This window comes from Nyctibius grandis, chromosome 1 (assembly GCF_013368605.1).
Source record: "Nyctibius grandis isolate bNycGra1 chromosome 1, bNycGra1.pri, whole genome shotgun sequence".
Taxonomy (NCBI): Eukaryota; Metazoa; Chordata; class Aves; order Nyctibiiformes; family Nyctibiidae; genus Nyctibius; species Nyctibius grandis.
Genome location: NC_090658.1, coordinates 12193058 through 12210563, shown reverse-complemented (window position 1 = coordinate 12210563; position 17506 = coordinate 12193058). Strand labels below are relative to the sequence as shown.

At 41.3% G+C, this 17506-nt stretch overlaps 1 protein-coding gene across 3 annotated transcripts in view; it reads right to left on the bottom strand.

Annotated features, from left to right (window-relative positions):
* Positions 1 to 6508: 6508 nt before the first annotated feature.
* Positions 6509 to 17506, bottom strand: part of SOS1 (SOS Ras/Rac guanine nucleotide exchange factor 1) — a 54810-nt gene continuing 43812 nt past the window's right edge. For all 3 annotated transcript variants that reach the window (XM_068397376.1, XM_068397439.1, XM_068397528.1), the window contains 9 exons: positions 16805 to 17027; positions 16019 to 16138; positions 15531 to 15693; positions 15055 to 15172; positions 13528 to 13700; positions 11656 to 11772; positions 11224 to 11488; positions 10024 to 10142; positions 6509 to 8639 (listed from right to left, as the gene is read on the bottom strand). In XM_068397376.1, the coding sequence (XP_068253477.1) occupies positions 8145 to 8639; positions 10024 to 10142; positions 11224 to 11488; positions 11656 to 11772; positions 13528 to 13700; positions 15055 to 15172; positions 15531 to 15693; positions 16019 to 16138; positions 16805 to 17027 (1793 nt within the window). In that variant the 3' untranslated portion in view covers positions 6509 to 8144. The remainder of the gene's footprint in view (positions 8640 to 10023; positions 10143 to 11223; positions 11489 to 11655; positions 11773 to 13527; positions 13701 to 15054; positions 15173 to 15530; positions 15694 to 16018; positions 16139 to 16804; positions 17028 to 17506) is intronic.

The window sequence follows — 17506 nt, the reverse complement described above, 5'->3', positions numbered from 1 at the left end:
GCAGGGTTGGGACACTGGTCTGTCATAAAGAACAGCTTCACCTGAAGAGGTTGTGAACCGTCTCCTTGGGGCCAACAGCAACGTCTCAGGAGAAATATGCAAGGCTGTGAGATTAGGGGCTTGGGACTCCAAAACCAGTACAAGGGTGACTGAATCTGGTGCCAAGAGAAGAGCACCCATCATGCTGCATGGCTCTCCTGGCAGCTGCAATGGTATTGGGAGGGCTCACAGCAGGTGTCCTTGGCTGCAGCGGCTAACATCCACTGCAGATGCAGGGCCTACAGCCCTCCCATTGTGTCAACTGACCTGCATCTACCATCTGCTTTTCCTCCTCTGGTGGAGGCGGAGAGATGTGTGTGAAAAGGCTTATGCACGTAAGACAGACAAAATCCATCCTTTTCTCAATCAAAGTTTTCCTAACATTTCAAGAAAGCGACTAAGCAGAACTCCAGAGATTAAAATGTTTTAGCTGATGCCTGCCCCATAGATTTTACTGGACCCAAAATAGTTCCCAAAAATCCACTTCTTACAAAGAGGAAAAAATTATCATCCCTACCTCCCCTGCTCCCCAGCTTTTGGAAACTCTTCTGGGAAGATTTTTTTTTTTTTAATTTAAGGTTTTTAATGACAAAAAAACCCATCTCTTTCCCTCTCCCTCACATCCTCATTAAACTACAAATTCCCTGGTCCTTCCCAGTCAGGGACATTCCATGCTGACCAGCCACTGCATCACAAAAGACACTTCCTAGGACTTCGCAGCTTTCAGACAGTGCAGGGCCAGGATAGAAACATGTAAGAAGAACCAGATACTTGTAACTGAGGCATCAGCAAAGCCTGTTTGTTCTGCAGTGGCATCAGCCATAGACAGATCTATTTGTTTGTCCATGGAACCAGAGTTATATCAATACAGATGAGCTTCCACTGTAATGCACTGATGCTGTCAAGGGCTCTGATGCTTGTGTCTTTGGTCTCATATATAATTGACACTTCTGTCCTTCATAGAACAAACTTGCTTCTCACACTTGCCAGGCAGATGCCAGGACAGAAACTGGACAAAGGGGAAAACCTACCTGCTAACATTTCCCGGGTGAGGAAATCCTTCCAAAGTGGCAGACTCTTGCTTGTAAATATATGTGGATTTTAGCTTCTGTTTTAGTGATTTAAGGCATGGTCAGAATTGATGGTTCTTTCTTTCTGATCCTGTGTGAGTTCTTACTTCCAGGCCTATATTTATCATTTGGGATGTCCTTGTACATGCTCAGAATCTGCAAACGTAAATAAAATGAATGAATGTTGCTCAGCAACACACAGAAACGCACCATCTCTTGCAGGATTCGATCCAACTTCTCCCTTAGTGTACCTATGTGCTCTGGATTGTTTTTCTTCCTGTGCCAAATAAATGTTGCTTTTAAATAACGCTGTTGTCTCTTTTGCGCTGAATCAGCCATAAGGTTGCATCCATGAAAAGAAGAAACACGTTTCTCAGGTCCCTTTCTGAGGCAACATTGCTTACAAAATCCTGTTCCCTCGCACACACAGTCATGAGAAGACTGTCATGAGAAGACTGTCATGAGAAGACTGTCATGAGAAGACTGTCATGAGAAGACTGTCATGAGAAGACTGTCATGAGAAGACTGTCATGAGAAGACTGTCATGAGAAGACTGTCATGAGAAGACTGTTTCCATATACCTGGTTCCAAGACCCTCACCCAGCACTCAGCTGACTCACTCTAGGCTTCCAGTCAAGATCCTGTTGTTGGTACAGCTCACTGACATTTCTTCAGCTCCTTCCTCCATCTCCTTTACCCCTTCTACTGCTTCTGTTATAGACACATGAGCTTTCACCCAAAAAATCCCATGAGCCTCCTCCACTGACATACACATCACTGTAATTTCAACTATCCAACTCTGTAAGAGATCTTAATATCTTCCTGTATATTACAAATGTCTGTCACATACCAAGTTTTTTTAAAAAATTTAATTCCAGTTCTATCAACACTATCCTATTTTTGCCACATTCTCAGTAGGTCCAAAACAATGACACCACAAACAGGGACAACCCAGCCCGCAGTGCTCACACTTCCCCATGCCATGCAGCACCTGCAAGCGTGTGTAGCATTCCTCCTACTGTTCTGTAGCTCCCTGAAGCATTGTGTCACTTGAGGACAGTGGTCTCAGAGATCACCATATGCCAGCAGAGTTCTGAGTCAACAGCCCAAATGCAGTTTTACTCCCGTGCAAATCTACTGGGGTTTTTCCTCCTCAAATCCCTTTCAATCATATGGAGGCAGAACATGCCTATCAGCTAGCTGCTGGTGAACTGCCAGTGCCTGAGACAGTCCCCAACAGGACATGCTGTCATCATGGCTGTGACTCTTCTAAATCACCTCTCCATGGCTACACTCCCTGCTTAAGTCAGCCACCCTAGACTCTCCTCAGATGACGGGTAACTTTGACTTTCAGTGCTGGTCAAATGTATCTTCACCACTTCATTCCTCTAAGCCAGCATAACTGAGGCTACTTCTAGGTACTGGTAACTTAGGCACTTTCTCCTGCTTTTTTCTCCAGAGTTGCAATGTACCCTGGCTTCCTCTTCAATTTCTTAAGAGTATTTTCACCTCAGTTCAAGTCATGTACATATACAAGTACAAATATTCCTCATTAAGGGCAAAAACCACTTCAACAGGTTCCAAGGAATCTAGTTGCTTTTTCCAGACTCTACACAAAGTTGTTAGGGCTCCTTGCTCATGCCTATACAGGAGAGGAGCTGGGGCATGCGTAGTATTGTCTTTGGCCACTGTTTGGTTTTGTGGGATGGATTTTTTTTTTTTTATTTTTAGAACATATCTTTTAATGCCAAAAGGTAACAGCCACTATTAAATTTTCACTTAAATGCAATCTGAACACCACTGCAGACACAGCATACAAAGATCACCTACAGACAGTTACGTACACAGGTCATCAGATGTGCCAGCTAAAGTTTACACTTCTCTTTCTCTGTTTTTTTTTTTTGTTTTTTTGTTTTTTTCTTTTTACAACTGGACTGACATAGCTTTTAACATTTACTTATTTTGGAAAGTAACCATGTCATCAAACAAAGGCAAATGTACACATATACTGGAACAAACTTACTGGAACCGAAAGTTTGTTCTTTCCACAAACAAAAAAAGAGGCTTATTCCAAAGTAGATTCGAACAAATTTGTCCAAAGCAATTCCAGCAACATGCACCGCTGATCATCTGCCTTCATCTACCCTTCTTTTAAAAAATATTACAGATGTTCTTTGATAAAAGGCACTTTCGGCAGCTACTAAAATTGTCATGCATCTGGCATCTGGTATTTTATTATTTTATTTTATTTTTTCAACTTCTCAGCCACCTGGTACAGGATTTCACATTTTCTGGCTAGAAAGTAAAAAAAAAAAGTGACTTACCCTTTACTTTGCTTGCCTTATAATACTGCAGCAGTTGGCTACTTAATGCGCTATTTTCCACTGAAGACAAAAGTGAAATTTGCTCACAGCTTGCTGGCTGGAAAAGGCAGCAAGGAGAAAGTCAGGGAGGGACTTTTACATACTGCAGCTAATTGCACTGCTCACAGCAGCAAAGCACTAAGAAACATTTTATTTAACTTCCACATAATTTGTAAGACAAACATTCATGAATGAGGGGCTCTTTCTAGCTCAGCTTAAATGGTAGCAATGCTAGAAATACCAGCAGTAGAGGCTTCTTCCATAAAACGCAACACTAGGTTGAACCAACAGCCACAAAGGGAACTGATCCTTATTATAATGCACTGGCGTCGCCACACAGCCTGCTGCGATGCAAATTTGTTCCAGCACCTCTTCAGGCTGAAAAGAAACTTCCTTGTGTGTAACAAAATAAAACCTTCTCCCTGAAGCACAATAATCTGCTGCCTTCAATAGTGGTACCTTCAGTGACATCACCAAGCTTGAATCAGACCCAATTCAACAGAAAGTCTAATTTAAGATATGGCCAAAAGAAAAAGAATTAAATGTCCCACGATGTCAATCTAAATCTTGAAGGATCTAAATCCAGTGCACTAGCATAAATGTACTCTTACTGAGACAGACCTCTTCCCCCCAATTTATGAGAGTCATATTAGAGAAACAGGTTAGCCCACACTGGAGATGGCTTCTTGAGGACGGAGCACTCAAATGCTTCCACGGTATTGATCCTTGAAGCAGGATAATGTTCTCCGTTAGCAGACAGTTACAGAAAAACTTTGCCTGGGCTGCTGAATGTCATGACAACAGCATATACCTTGGGGTCCCAAGGCAGAACGATATGTGACTTTCCATACAGCATGCTGAACAGGAGTAAATGAAGGGCACTTGCAAAATCATAGCATCATAGAACAGTTTGGGTTGGAAGGCACCTGTAAAGGTCATCTAGTCCGACCCCCCTGCAATGAGCAGGGACATTTTCAACTATATCAGGTTGCTCAGAGCCCCATCCATCCTGACCTTGAATGTTTCCAGGGATGGGGCATTTGCCACCTCTCCGGACAACCTGTTCCAGTGTTTCACCACCCTCATTGTAAAAAATTTCTTCCTTATATCTAGACTAAATCTACCCTCTTTTACTTTAAAACTATCACCCCTTGTCCTTTCACAACAGGCCCTCCTAAAAAGTTTGTCCCCATCTTTCTTATAAGCCCCCTTACAGTATTGAAAGACTGTAATAAGGTCTCCCTGAAGCCTTCTCTTATCCAGGCTGAGCAACCCCAACTCTTCTCAGCCTTTCTTCATAGGAGAGGTGTTCATCCTGCTGACCATTTTTGTGGCCCTCTTCTGGACCCACTCCAACAGGTGCACACCTTTCCTGTGCTGAGGACCCCAGAGCTGGGCGCAGTACTGCAGGTGGGGTCTCACCAGAGCACAGTAGAGGAGAAGGATCACCTCCTTTGACCTGCTGGCCACACTTCTTTTGATGCAGCCCAGGATACAGCTGGCTTTCTGGGCTGCAAGCGGACATTGCTGGCTCACGTCCAGCTTTTTCATCTCCCAGTACACCCAAGTCCTTCTCCGCAGGGCTGCTCTCAACCCCTTCATCCCCCAGCCAGTACTGATACCAGGGATTGCCCCAGTCCAGGTGCAGGACCTTGCACTTGGAATCCTAGCATTTCCAAATTCCCAGAGGGTTCTTCTGAGCTAACACACCACCATGACACTCCGGAAGAAAATGAACAAACCCAGGTTATGCTCCATAGTTGCACTAGACTATATAGAAACCTTGAGATAAAACAGCACAAATTGTTAAGTACCACACCTATAAAGTTCTGCTGACCTCTATAACCCTGTCTACACAGTTTGCAGTTGTTTAGGCTGACTTTTAGCCATACATCAGCACTCTAGAGTAATACAGCAACTCACCTAGCCTCCACACAAGCCTATTTCATTGCTCAGGCCATAACAGACCATCCAGGGTCATTTTACCAAGGAGACAGATAGCATCATTAAAATGACTTCATTTTCTATGTGAAAAGTATTGTCACTAATGCAAACATGGTCCAAATAAGAAGTCATTCCAGATTAAATAATTATTAATGCAAATAAAGCTGTCATTAGACAAACCAGTGGCTTAGCAGTTGTACTCAAAACTCCTAAATGCAACAGGTTTCATTCTCACCTGCCTTTCCTGTTTGCAGCTGAGTCAACACCATGATTCGTGCACTGTATGACCGACCCATTCTGCTGGGCTCCGAAGCACATTTAAGTTAGGTTCTTGCATGATGGCCCTTATCACCTGTTGTCTGAGTACCTCACCAGTAAAGGACTTTTATCCTCAACCACAAAGACGCGAAACAGCATTCCCCATTTCACAAAGGGAAGCAGAGACCTACTGACATTCAAGGAATCTGGTTATTAGCAGGATCCACGTGAGGTCTCTCCTTCTAGCTGAGCGACGCAACCACTGGATCATTGCTTCTGCTTGGTCTGCTTTGGCTGCAAAATAGCACAGACGAGCATACAGAAGAAGAGATACAGATCAGAAAGTCTAAATTTAAGGAGTTTTCCCTGGTAATCCACTGATGATCTAATTTAGATGACATTGCCAACAGTGCGCTCATCATGGTGTTTATATCCAAAGAATAACCAACACCAAACCTATATCCAAAGAATAACCGATAACCTAAACTACGCCTCCTGTGGCTTGAGGGTTTTTACAAAGCTCCCACATACTGTTCTTCTCTGAAGCCAAGGTTTAGAGATCTTCACTTTTTCTTCTTTTGCCAGGAAAATGTTTCAAAACAACGTTGTTGAAGACATCAAAGAAGGAATACAACTGACAAATTTCAACATTTGGCTATGATGAAAACGGCCGTTCCTGTTGATGAAATCAGAACACTTTCTGAAATGTAATGTCCATGCTAAAGGATCAAGGGGCACTGATCAATGGCATTGCAGAAAGCATTAAAACCAGTGATTTCCATCATCATTCGACTAACACCGTCTCTAATGACACAGCTTTCCAAGACGCTGAAATGTGTTCTTCCAAAGAAGAAATGTGATAGAACTTTACTTTGACCCGTGAGCCATATCAACTGAAGATGAAATAACTTTATGCTTCACATACATACTGTAGTGGATATTAGAGAGCTTTTTTTCTTCAATAAGTTCCATGCATTACTGTCACAGTATTGTCTAGAGTTGAAGAGCAGTACACAGGTTTATGGATAATCCATGTCATGATACTTACACCAGTACGTGTTCTGTCATGTGTATTTTGGACATAGAAAGCTACTGTAAAGATTAAGATAAGTTTGAATTTTCCTAACAAGTGCCATACAGGAGGTGTGAGAAGTTTTATAACATATAATAATTCACTTTGGGAGTAACCCAGCTTCTCAAATTACTAAATTATTACTTTGTAACACCTGCCAAAAACTACTTCTCTTTAGACTCTTATTACTAAAATAAATACACTAAACTAGGAAAAATATGTACCACAATACGTGCTTTTTCCCCTTCAGTGCTTAACTGAAAAACTGAGTTGTACATTTGTCCATGTAATAACATATGTCAGCCAAACATATCTGTATCTTTATTTTAATTAAATTAAAAACAATCTTAAGTATATTTATGCAATGTTCACTATATACACATGATTTATGCAACTGCAAGGCAATTCTATGTATGCTGATTAATCTATTGTTAGTAAAACACGACAATAGCTATGGAAGTTGACCAGTGAGTGCTCCTTTTCACAAGTGATTGTTTTCATGGCATGACTGAAAAAGAATAGCTACTAGCCATGAAATGGATTATCAGTAAACCTTAAAAAGAACGTGACATAACCTAGAAGAGATTAACAGTCTTCTAAATGTAGTAGTATATTTACTTCAGATGATAGTGCTGCTTTTTAAAAAAAATTTGCTGTCATCTTAATGATGTAAGACTTTCATCTGCTCTATCTAAAGAAAGCAATAATTAGACATTATGCTTCCTGGCAAAAATTTATTTTTGAACTGGCACCGTAATATTTCAGAAAATAATAATAAAGTACCTCTTTGGTGAAGCCTAGGTACCCCCTACTACTCATTGTAACAACTTGTAAACAGGACCGCAATACAGTGCTTTGCCTTAATTCTAGCTCAGTTAGGTACCACAGATCTTCCTCACAGTCCTCCTCACAATTTTAGGAAAGTATTTCAAAGCAGGGAGTAAAGCAAAGGAAAATTACAAAGGATATAAAGTTCCCTGTTTGAGATTTAAAAAAAGTGCATAATGTTTTCATTCCAAAAACTGTGCCACTGTATGGAGCTGATGGATACAAGACTGTTTTCCTTCCTGTACTGGACATTATTGATCATTACACAAACACAGTCTCTGCTCATTGGCCAAAGAAGTCCCTCAAGTCTGTTTTCTGGTACAATCAGTTGTCCAATTACTTTAGAACAATGTCCTGCATACTAAAACAAGGATAGCAAATTAACCAGTTTTTGCACTAGAATGTCTGTTTTTGCAATTCCATTTCTGTACACTGCATTTCCAAGCTATTGGAGAGTTTTTAGTGTTTGGCGTACACATCCCAACTCCTTGGCACCACCAGGTTCAGTGCATCCATTGCCAGCAACAGACGTAGCACCAGGAAAATGCGACTCCCAGTGCAAGGGGCAGTTCAGGAGGAGTGGGCATTCTCCAGCAATGGCGGTCCGTCTCGATGCATCGATGGGTGTGTGTGCTCCCTTTTATAAGTTTTTGGAGGAAGCTTTGGGATATGTTGAGAAGTGCTTTGTCGTGGAGGAACAGGTGGTCCAGCAACAGAATGGAGGTCCACATCTTGCGGTATTAAAGGTGGTGATGGAAGATGCCTCCGTGCTACATGTGGAGAAGGTGTCTGAGGGGGAGGGGGAGTAAATGGAGATGGACTGTTTGGGAAAAAGGTGTTACCAAGTTCGCTTTTTCTCCCCAATGGTGGAGGTTGGAGGTGTAGTGGTGAGCTAGAGAAAACATCTGGAGTTCGCACAGGTTCTCGTGGTGGTAACACAGGAGGGCTTTCAGGGGGGTCAGAGATGCAGGTCCGGTCAGGCACTGAGTACCTTGGTGAATACACTTTAGAGGTTGGTTGCCTTGGGGGGATTGCTGGTGGGCTGTCCAGGTGCGCAGAAGTAATCTGAGGTACACAAACATTTCATTCAGTAAAATTTTAGAGTGGCAGTAGAGAACAGGACCCTGCTGTGAAGCAGAAGCAGAGCTCCTGCCCTGCAGATTGTTCTTATCCAGTTAAAGAGGAGGCACAGCAAGCAGGTGCAGAATGAAGATGGGGAGTAAGGAAGCAAAAGGGAGTGGTGGTGCCTGACAAACACGTTTCTCAGCGTGATGAGGACAGAAAAGACAGAGACTGGATGTGCAGGGGGAAAGCAGGGGTATATCAATACATGAGTTAACAGCCAAGGACGGAAGAAATGAACATGCACAGAGAGGGACAAATGCAAGGCAAAGAATGGTCAAAGCAACAACTTCCATGCTAGTTCCAGGTCTGCTTGCTGGGTAGGTCTGGATATCTTCCACCACCTCCCCAGTAGCAAGCACTTGGGTGAGTAGTAATACCAGATATTTCTCCAAGAAAATGAGGTAAAGGGAGAGGGCAGATGATGCTCAACAGGGTAAAAAAAATAAGCTATGCTCAGAAGATGGAATTAAGCAGTCAGCATTACTGACGTGAAGAGTTCCCAAGCTGCAGACCACAGTGATAGAGTAACTGGTCTCCAACACCCTATCACATATACAATGTTTTCAATTACATTTTGGTAGGAACACAATGTGTTAAACTCTGCTGGCTGACAGCATCGTCACCTGTAGTCTGAAGACAACAACTTGCTGAAGAGCCATATACAAGCCCTCTTCAAACACATACATGCTCCAAAGTAATTTTGAGTGTGATTTTCAAGTCCACCCAATTCTCTGAAGTCACAAACCAGCTCCCACTGAAATCAAAGACATTTGACACTGCAACAAAGGCTGGATCAGATCCCAAACGCCAGACAAATGCAAAAGGAAAATGTAGCAATGGCTTGAGCAGGCAGGCAGACAGGACAGATAATCAAGAAGGGAAAGAAAGCACTGAGCACCACAGCATCAGGGTCAAATATTCTCATGAACCTTTTCAGAAGACTGAGATGTGTACAACACTTTCCATCACTACTATTCTTTAGTTTTTTACCCCCCCTCACACACCCCAAAATGATACTCTGGGACAATTATCACAGATGGAAACATCTGTCTGAAGTCTCAAGTTCTCACAGGCAATGTGAGGGTCTGAGCATAGCAGATCAGTAGACATGAGACATTTCTAACCCTAAATTTAGGTCCCATCCATTATTTTCCATTCTTTTAGGACCAGGACTTAATGAGGCAGAGCTGTGAAAGTTTGAAACACACAGCTGCTTACTCTTTCACATACAATTCTTCAAAATTACATGTACTATCTTTAAGAGTTACTTTTCTATCATACCCTGCCCTCCATCCCCAGAAAAAATGCCCTTTTTTCTCCTTACTTTTGATGGGGAGGATTCAGCTGGGGCAGACTCTGGTCTTCTACGTGGAGGAACTGGAGGAGGGACATGAGCTTCATCTGAATTTTTGCTAAAGTTTATGGATGACACTGAAGCAGATCCTAGCAGACGTAAAAAAAAAAAAAAAACAAACTTTTGTTTGACTCAGTGTATTTCCTTTATTGCTGCCAATAAAGGTGTCATAAATAATAAAGTAATTGCTCATAAAAAGCAGTATGAATTAAGAAGGTGTTAAAGAAAGACGACACAAACCTCTAACTTGCAGCTTCCAGACAAACTGCTTTTCTGAGCTGCAATCATCTGTGGCCATCAGTTCCTGTACATTCTTAAGTAATCCTCGAGACCAAAACCACACCACAAAGTTGTTCTTGTATCATAACAGCACTAAAACAATATCCTGAACCTGCAGTTGATGGGCCAACCCAACAATGAAGAAATATCTTCTTCTGAAGAGGTGAGACCTGGCTTGGACACTCAGCAATGTCACTGCTCTGCTAAGCAACTTCTGCTTTTAGCAAATCATTTCATTTCCTTGTGGCAACCAGCTGAACACAGGGCTAACCTTGTACTTCCTTTGAAAGCACTCATAGTGAAAGGAGGCCATGTCCACTATAAATTACTGAAAGTACACCATAAAATATGAGCTTCCTTGTATGCTGGTGAAGACAAAAGAAAAATAGGTGTGGATGGGTCCTGATGAATTTAAAGCAGGGAAATACTGATTTTAAGCTCTGCAGGAAAACAATCCATGTGCACTGAAACCAATTTGGAATGGCAGACAGCAGAATAAGGCACCCAAAAAACATTCATTTTTTTTCTCATTGTTCACCATCAGAGAGTCACCGAATGCATTTACCACATATATATTTGGCAGCAAATCCCACAAATGTTTGTTTGGGACATACATGAGCACTAGAGATACATCTCTGCCTTCTGTTTTGACAGTTTCTCCAAAGACGTGTAATACTCTCTACGTAACACAACTAATTCTGTTCAGTTTCTTCCTTTACAATAAAAACTTACAAAAAAAAGAATAAAACACACTGAAAGTTTTTGCTGCCGCAAGGAGACAAAAGCAATTATATTTCTATAGTCACTTTAGAAGGCTAAACATGATTTCACATGTTTAACACCAAAAAAACTAATACACACATTCTTTGTAGACTATCTGTTAGCACCTACTTGCATGAAAAGGACTTGAAGGATCCGAGTCAAACACACTGCAAGCATCTGTAGTACTTGAAGTAGCAGAAGCAGGGGGAGGGGTCAAAGGCGTTCGGGGGGAGTTTGGTGCAGATGCTGTAGTTTCAGTCTCGCTCTCTGGGATGCGGCTGTAACTAATTTTCCTTGGCTCCTGTTGCAGAGGTGTAGGATGTCTCATGGTACCTGGCCTTGGATTAGAGGGACGAACACCTGGGGACTTGAGAGGATAGTTGTATTTTTTGGGCTGAAATGACAAAAAAGATAATATCAAACACAGTCAAAAGGCCACAAGATCACCTAAATGTATCTTTATATTAATGAAGTTAGAGATCTAAAATGACTCCTGCTATCCGTGAAAGACAAACATAAGCATTTTTTGAAAAAAATTTAAAAAATAAATTGAATACTAACAAATCTTGGTGGAGGCTTGACATTTCGTGGCTCTATCTCTAGTGACTTGTTGAAGAGATAATCTGTAAATTCTGTCTCCATGCTGTTTCCCATTGGATTCAGGTTTTCAAAAAATCTCTGAAATACAAGAAGGTAGAAAACCTGTCAGATAAGCTACTTCTTAGTAGCTTAGTACTGCTTGTTGCTACTGCACAAATGATCCCCATTGTTCCAGAGAAGAGAGAAAATGCTGGAGTCAGAAGTAATGATAGAGTTTTAAGTTATTACATCTGTTTGTTGCCAGCCCTTTGCTGGGCATTGCTACTGCTATGCCTGGCCTGAAAACCAACTGTGCAAGTACCCTAAACACTTTCTGCAGTGCAAAAATCAGACTAGGTTAGCTCAAACACCTTCAGAAGAAGCTGTACGTAGTCCATCTTTACATTGATGCAGGGAAGACTGCTTTCACAATGTATTCTGTCAAATTCTGAGGAGAACAAACAACAGAAGAAAATCTTGCAGAATCTCTTAAGATAACCTGTCCTGTGAGTCTTTGCAAGTCTAGAGGGGAAGAGGGGAAGAGGGGAAGAGGGGAAGAGGGGAAGAGGGGAAGAGGGGAAGAGGGGAAGAGGGGAAGAGGGGAAGAGGGGAAGAGGGGAAGAGGGGAAGAGGGGAAGAGGGGAAGAGGGGAAGAGGGGAAGAGGGGAAGAGGGGAAGAGGGGAAGAGGGGAGTACTGCTTAGAGAACACCACAGACCAAGGAGAACAAATGCCAGGAGAAAGAAAAACACGACCATCATCACCGCCAACACAGGATGTAAATGCCATGCTGTCAGGTAAACCTGGAAACATAAAGGCAGTGTAACAGAGGAGGAAAAAGACAACTGGGCTCACTGGACAAATAAAGGCAACTGAATGAAGGACAGCAAGAATCTGGCCGTTTCTGTTCCTGTTTAACACTGATCAGTAAGAAGATCTACTGTTTAACATCTTTGTCAGTGACATGGACAGTGGGATCAAGTGCACCCTCAGCAAGTTTGCCGACAACACCAAGCTGTGTGGTGCAGTCGACATGCTGGAGGGAAGGGATGCCATCCAGAGGGACCTTGACAGGCTGGAGAGCTGGGCCTGTGCGAACCGCATGGAGTTCAACAAGGCCAAGTGCAAGGTCCTGCATGTGGGTCGGGGCAATCCCAAGCACAAATATAAGGCTGGGTGGAGAATGGATTGAGAGCAGCCCTGAGGAGAAGAGCTTGGGGGTGATGGTTGATGAGAAGCTCAACGTGAGCTGGCAATACGCACTTGCAGCCCAGAAGGCCAATCGTATCCTGGGCTGCATCAAAAGCAGTGTGGCCAGCAGGTTGAGGGAGGTAATTCTGTCCCTCTGCTCTGCTCTTGTAAGACCCCACCTGGAGTTCTGCAGAAGAAATCCGGAAGAAATCCGTTACTGTGAGGGTAGTGAGACACTGGAACAGGTTGCCCAGAGAAGCTGTGGCTGCCCCCTCCCTGTCAGTCTTTAAGGCCAGACTGGATGGGGCCTTGAGCTACCTGGTCTAGTGGAAAGGTGTCCTTGCCTGTGGCAGGGGGGTTGGAACTAGATGATCTTTAAGGTCCCTTCCAACTGAAACCGTTCTATGATTCTATGATCTATCTACCAATATCCAAATAGCTGGGGGTGGCGGGTGGGGGGAAACCCAAAACCCACCAAACTGCACGCATTGAGCATTGAACTTTCTGCCCTTTCTTACAGTGAGACCTGAGAGATATTTTATGACAGGCCTTCTGCTAGCCTTTGATTCAGTCTGATTGAATCTATGCGAATTCAGTCTATCAGCTGACAAAGTCACCACAGAAGTAGCTCAGTGCATGGACTCAAGGAAATAATGCCACTTACCCTGATGTCAAATTCCACTCTTAAACAATATGGCTGGTTCTGGTACTGCTGTATCTCTCCTGTTATTTCAGCTACCTTTCTTCTCTTGCTGAAGTTTATAAGTTCTTTCCCATGTCGCTTTAGAAATTCAGGGTTGCCTTCTTCTGTTTTCAAAATGTTAGTTAAGTAAATTCCTAAAGAGCACACAGAAGAGGTTCTCAACAAAACAAGGAGGAAGTCACATGACTGGAATACAAACAATTCTTAAATAATTTAATTTGTGCAGTCTAATTATTCAGAAAAATTCTCTGAGAAGAATAGCACCTTCTGAATAAGAGAATTACACCTAATTTTCAAACAAGGACAACAATTTAAATATTTTAATATGTTTTTTCCAGAAAGCTACCTTTTTGCATCAAAATCGTGAAGTCTATGCATCTTTCTATTGTTTAGGAAGCTCACACAACTGAACACTACCAGCATTTTACAAGACAAGAGTACACTGAACTCAAGTGCTTTCTCTCAACTATTCTGCCTCAATTCAGCTCTACTCCATTAGAGACCCCAGCTAAGCTCAAAAAAATTATTTTCAGGTTTTATTCTTCTGTTCCACTCTCCACTCCTGGCTTCACAATTGCATCAAATCATTTGAAGGTAGAAAGAAAAGAGCACTCTCAAGTCCACAGATAATATATCTGGAACTGTCATTATGACTCTTCTAAGTATAACTTGAAAGAAACAACTGAAGCTATTCACGTATGATCCTGCTAACCTCTACTCATCTCTGAAGCAGGACAGAAGGTTTCTTAGTTGATCTTATCTTTCTTTGGAGAGCTCTGGAGTATATCTTTCCCCAATCTGTAAAAGGCCAAAAAAGCCATCAACACTATTTTCTTTCAGTTTTGGTCTAAAATCTACGCTGGACAAGTGCAATGTCCACAGTTGGAACTGATCTGCAGCAAACATCCAAGCAGCTTCCTAAAGAACAGGAATGCCATGTGCTTAACTTCACAATTTGCTAAATGTCAGAAATTCCAGGCAATCTACTTGAAAGAAGAACTTTTAAGTCTGATGATAAAGAAGGGGCTTCCTTCCCAAATTCTGTTTTTATAGAAATAAGATTTTTTAATAGAAATAAGACTCTAGTTATAAGCAACTATAAAAATTAAAACTCTAGCTTTATTTCTTGTAATGCTTGATGGGGAAGGGGGTCCTTCTTTCTCTACTAGTCAATGGCAATAATATTTCTAACGTGACCACCTTCCATTTAAGGCATTTATGGTCACAATACAGTTCAAACCACATTCAAAGTAAAAATAAGTAAATATGGTATCACAGATATACTCATTTTTACTGAAAATAACATCTGCAATTAATAGTCACTTTAATTTTTCTTTCACATATATGCAATTAATGTCTAGGCAGCTGAATTTCAAACCCAACTGTCCCGTTAAAACTGACTTCTTACTATTGTTCATACTTTGTTCAGTGCCCTAACTCAATACTTTCCAAATGTTTATGTATGACACTCAAACCAAACATACTTACCAAAAAAAGGCACACAAGGAGGATTAATGGACCTGAGTTTTGCCAAGTATTTCTTATAATGATCCTCACTCAGTTCATAAGCTTCTTCTAAAATCTTCTTCTGGCGACTTGGAATTTGCTAAAGAGAGAGATGAAACAGGTTGCTTGGAAAGACAGGGTAAACGTGTAGCTCAGCAACAATACTGAGAGCAATGGTCTCCCACTGATATTTAAGTCAGTGACCATGAGGACAGTGCCCCACCATGTCAGGATCTTCCTCCTTTTTTCTGCCTTTCTTAAATGAGGACTGATTTCTTGCTTCCGAAACCAAGAAAAAAAAAGCACTCTACTACACCCTGATTGATTTATTTTTTGGGGGGATTTACCTTCCTTGCTCCTCTCTGAAGGACATGCTTACTGAAAAGACAGGCTTTTAGTGTAGCTAAGGTGCACTGCATTACACTTCCATATCAAAAATGGAAAACATTTCACTGTACCTCAAATGTGTGATCCAACCTATACACTGCTGCGGAGTTCATAGCACTGACAATCTCAAGGACGCCATTAAAGTTGTTTAGCTCTTGAAAAACTTGCAGGATCTCAATTATCCGGCTCACTACAATTACTCTTTCCTCTAGGTTTTCTGTTTCTACAATGCATCTAAATACACAAGAACATTTGATTTTGCATTAAAGCACTGGTGAGTTTTCCAAAATAAAATATTAAGTTGTAACACAAACAAATATGAAGTTTATCAAATTACTTGACGCAGTTTTTAAAATGTTTAGAGAATAAACATTTGAAAATATTCTAGATATAAAAAGCTGAGACCATTATGATAAAATTCTTGCAGGGACCAGCTGTTACCATCTAAACACCACTTAAAACTGGAATTCTCCCAGAACAGAATTTTTCACAGTATACTTCTGAATAGACTGTAAATGTTCACAAATGGAGTAGGTGCAGATTCAGGAAAGTCACTTACTTTTCAAACCACAAAGTGAGGTTAGTTGTATGCCTTATCATCTTGAGAAGGTTGGGAGAATTAATTTCTTTATCTTCCTTTGTCCACACACTTCCGACTAGTTCAGATGGCTGCACAGCTCTAGAAAAATAGATGCATGTATCAAAAAATGTAATCAAAAGCAGGAAAGAAGATGTTATTTTCCCAAAACCTCTTTATTTCCAGTGAATTTGGAATTAATATTTGGAAATAAATTCTTAAGGTATCACTTCTATAATGTTAGGCTCCCCACAAGACTAAGTGACTGGTATTTCTACACTTCCTTTTTAGTGTGTAAATATTTCTTAATTTATGTGACTGTTAACCACCTCTGTTCATCTAAATGAAGTCTGCATCTCATTCACCATAATAAAATGTGAGCTTCCAATGCCTGAACAACTTCTCACAGACAGCTGGTGAGATCTGACAGAGTCCATAATTTGCTTCATAAACTAAGATATGAAGAAAACTGATTTAATTAATGTTCAGACTTCTTAAAGGTTGATCTACTCAGAATATATCAAGAGAAACTTGCAGCACAATGCAATTAACAGCATGCATCAGTCACATGTACTGCATGTTAACTTGGGGAGGATAAGACAAATACTGGTTTTTAGAATTTTTTTTCTGTTAAAACAGCAATTAATATACAGCATTGGTAAAGTCCCTTGACCTACCGTGGGGCTTCACAGCAGGGGCCCGCAGAAACAATTTCATGCTGGAGAATATTTTGGTTTGTGTCATGTGTTTTCAATGGAGGAAAGTTACCTGTAAAAATCTGACTCAAGTAAAGTGAGCTGCCGAGCAATTTCTATTGGATGCAAAGTGAGCAAGTCAAAAGTCTCTGTGTGTCCTGGTTTGCTTATGTGCCATTCAATTGCCGGAGGTGGGCTCTCAAATGTAATGTTGTGACTTGGCCCAATGGCTTGTGCCTGCTTTTTCCGGTTGATTATCTTTGTGATCGATTCAACCCATTTCTTCATCGCTTTGCCTGGCACACAGACAGAAAATTACTATTTAGTTACTCTTAATACTGTTTTTCCAGAGAGGTCAGTATAATTTAGAAATCTTTGGATTTAAATCCAAAACCTACTAAATTAAAGCAACCATATATTCTTTAGAAGTGTGTAAGTGGTGTTCTCACACAAGTCTCCAAGCATTCGAATACATAAAGAATTCCTTAACAGCCAATGCTGAGCATGTCAAGTTTGCCCAAGTGCAGTTCAGAACACCCAGTTTAGGCTCCTGCTCCAAATCAGGTGTTTTCCTTTCTTTTCTGACTTTACAATGAGTTTATGGGAACTAATAACCTTCTTTCACCCAAAATGCACTTCTGTAAACAGCCTGAACTTTATACGTTGGGTAAGAGTATATGCTTACCTCAGATAACATAGAAAGGCAAAATAACAAATAGGGAGAAGCTCTCCCTCTACTGCATTTAGCATCAAAGCTCAGAATAAAACCCAAAGG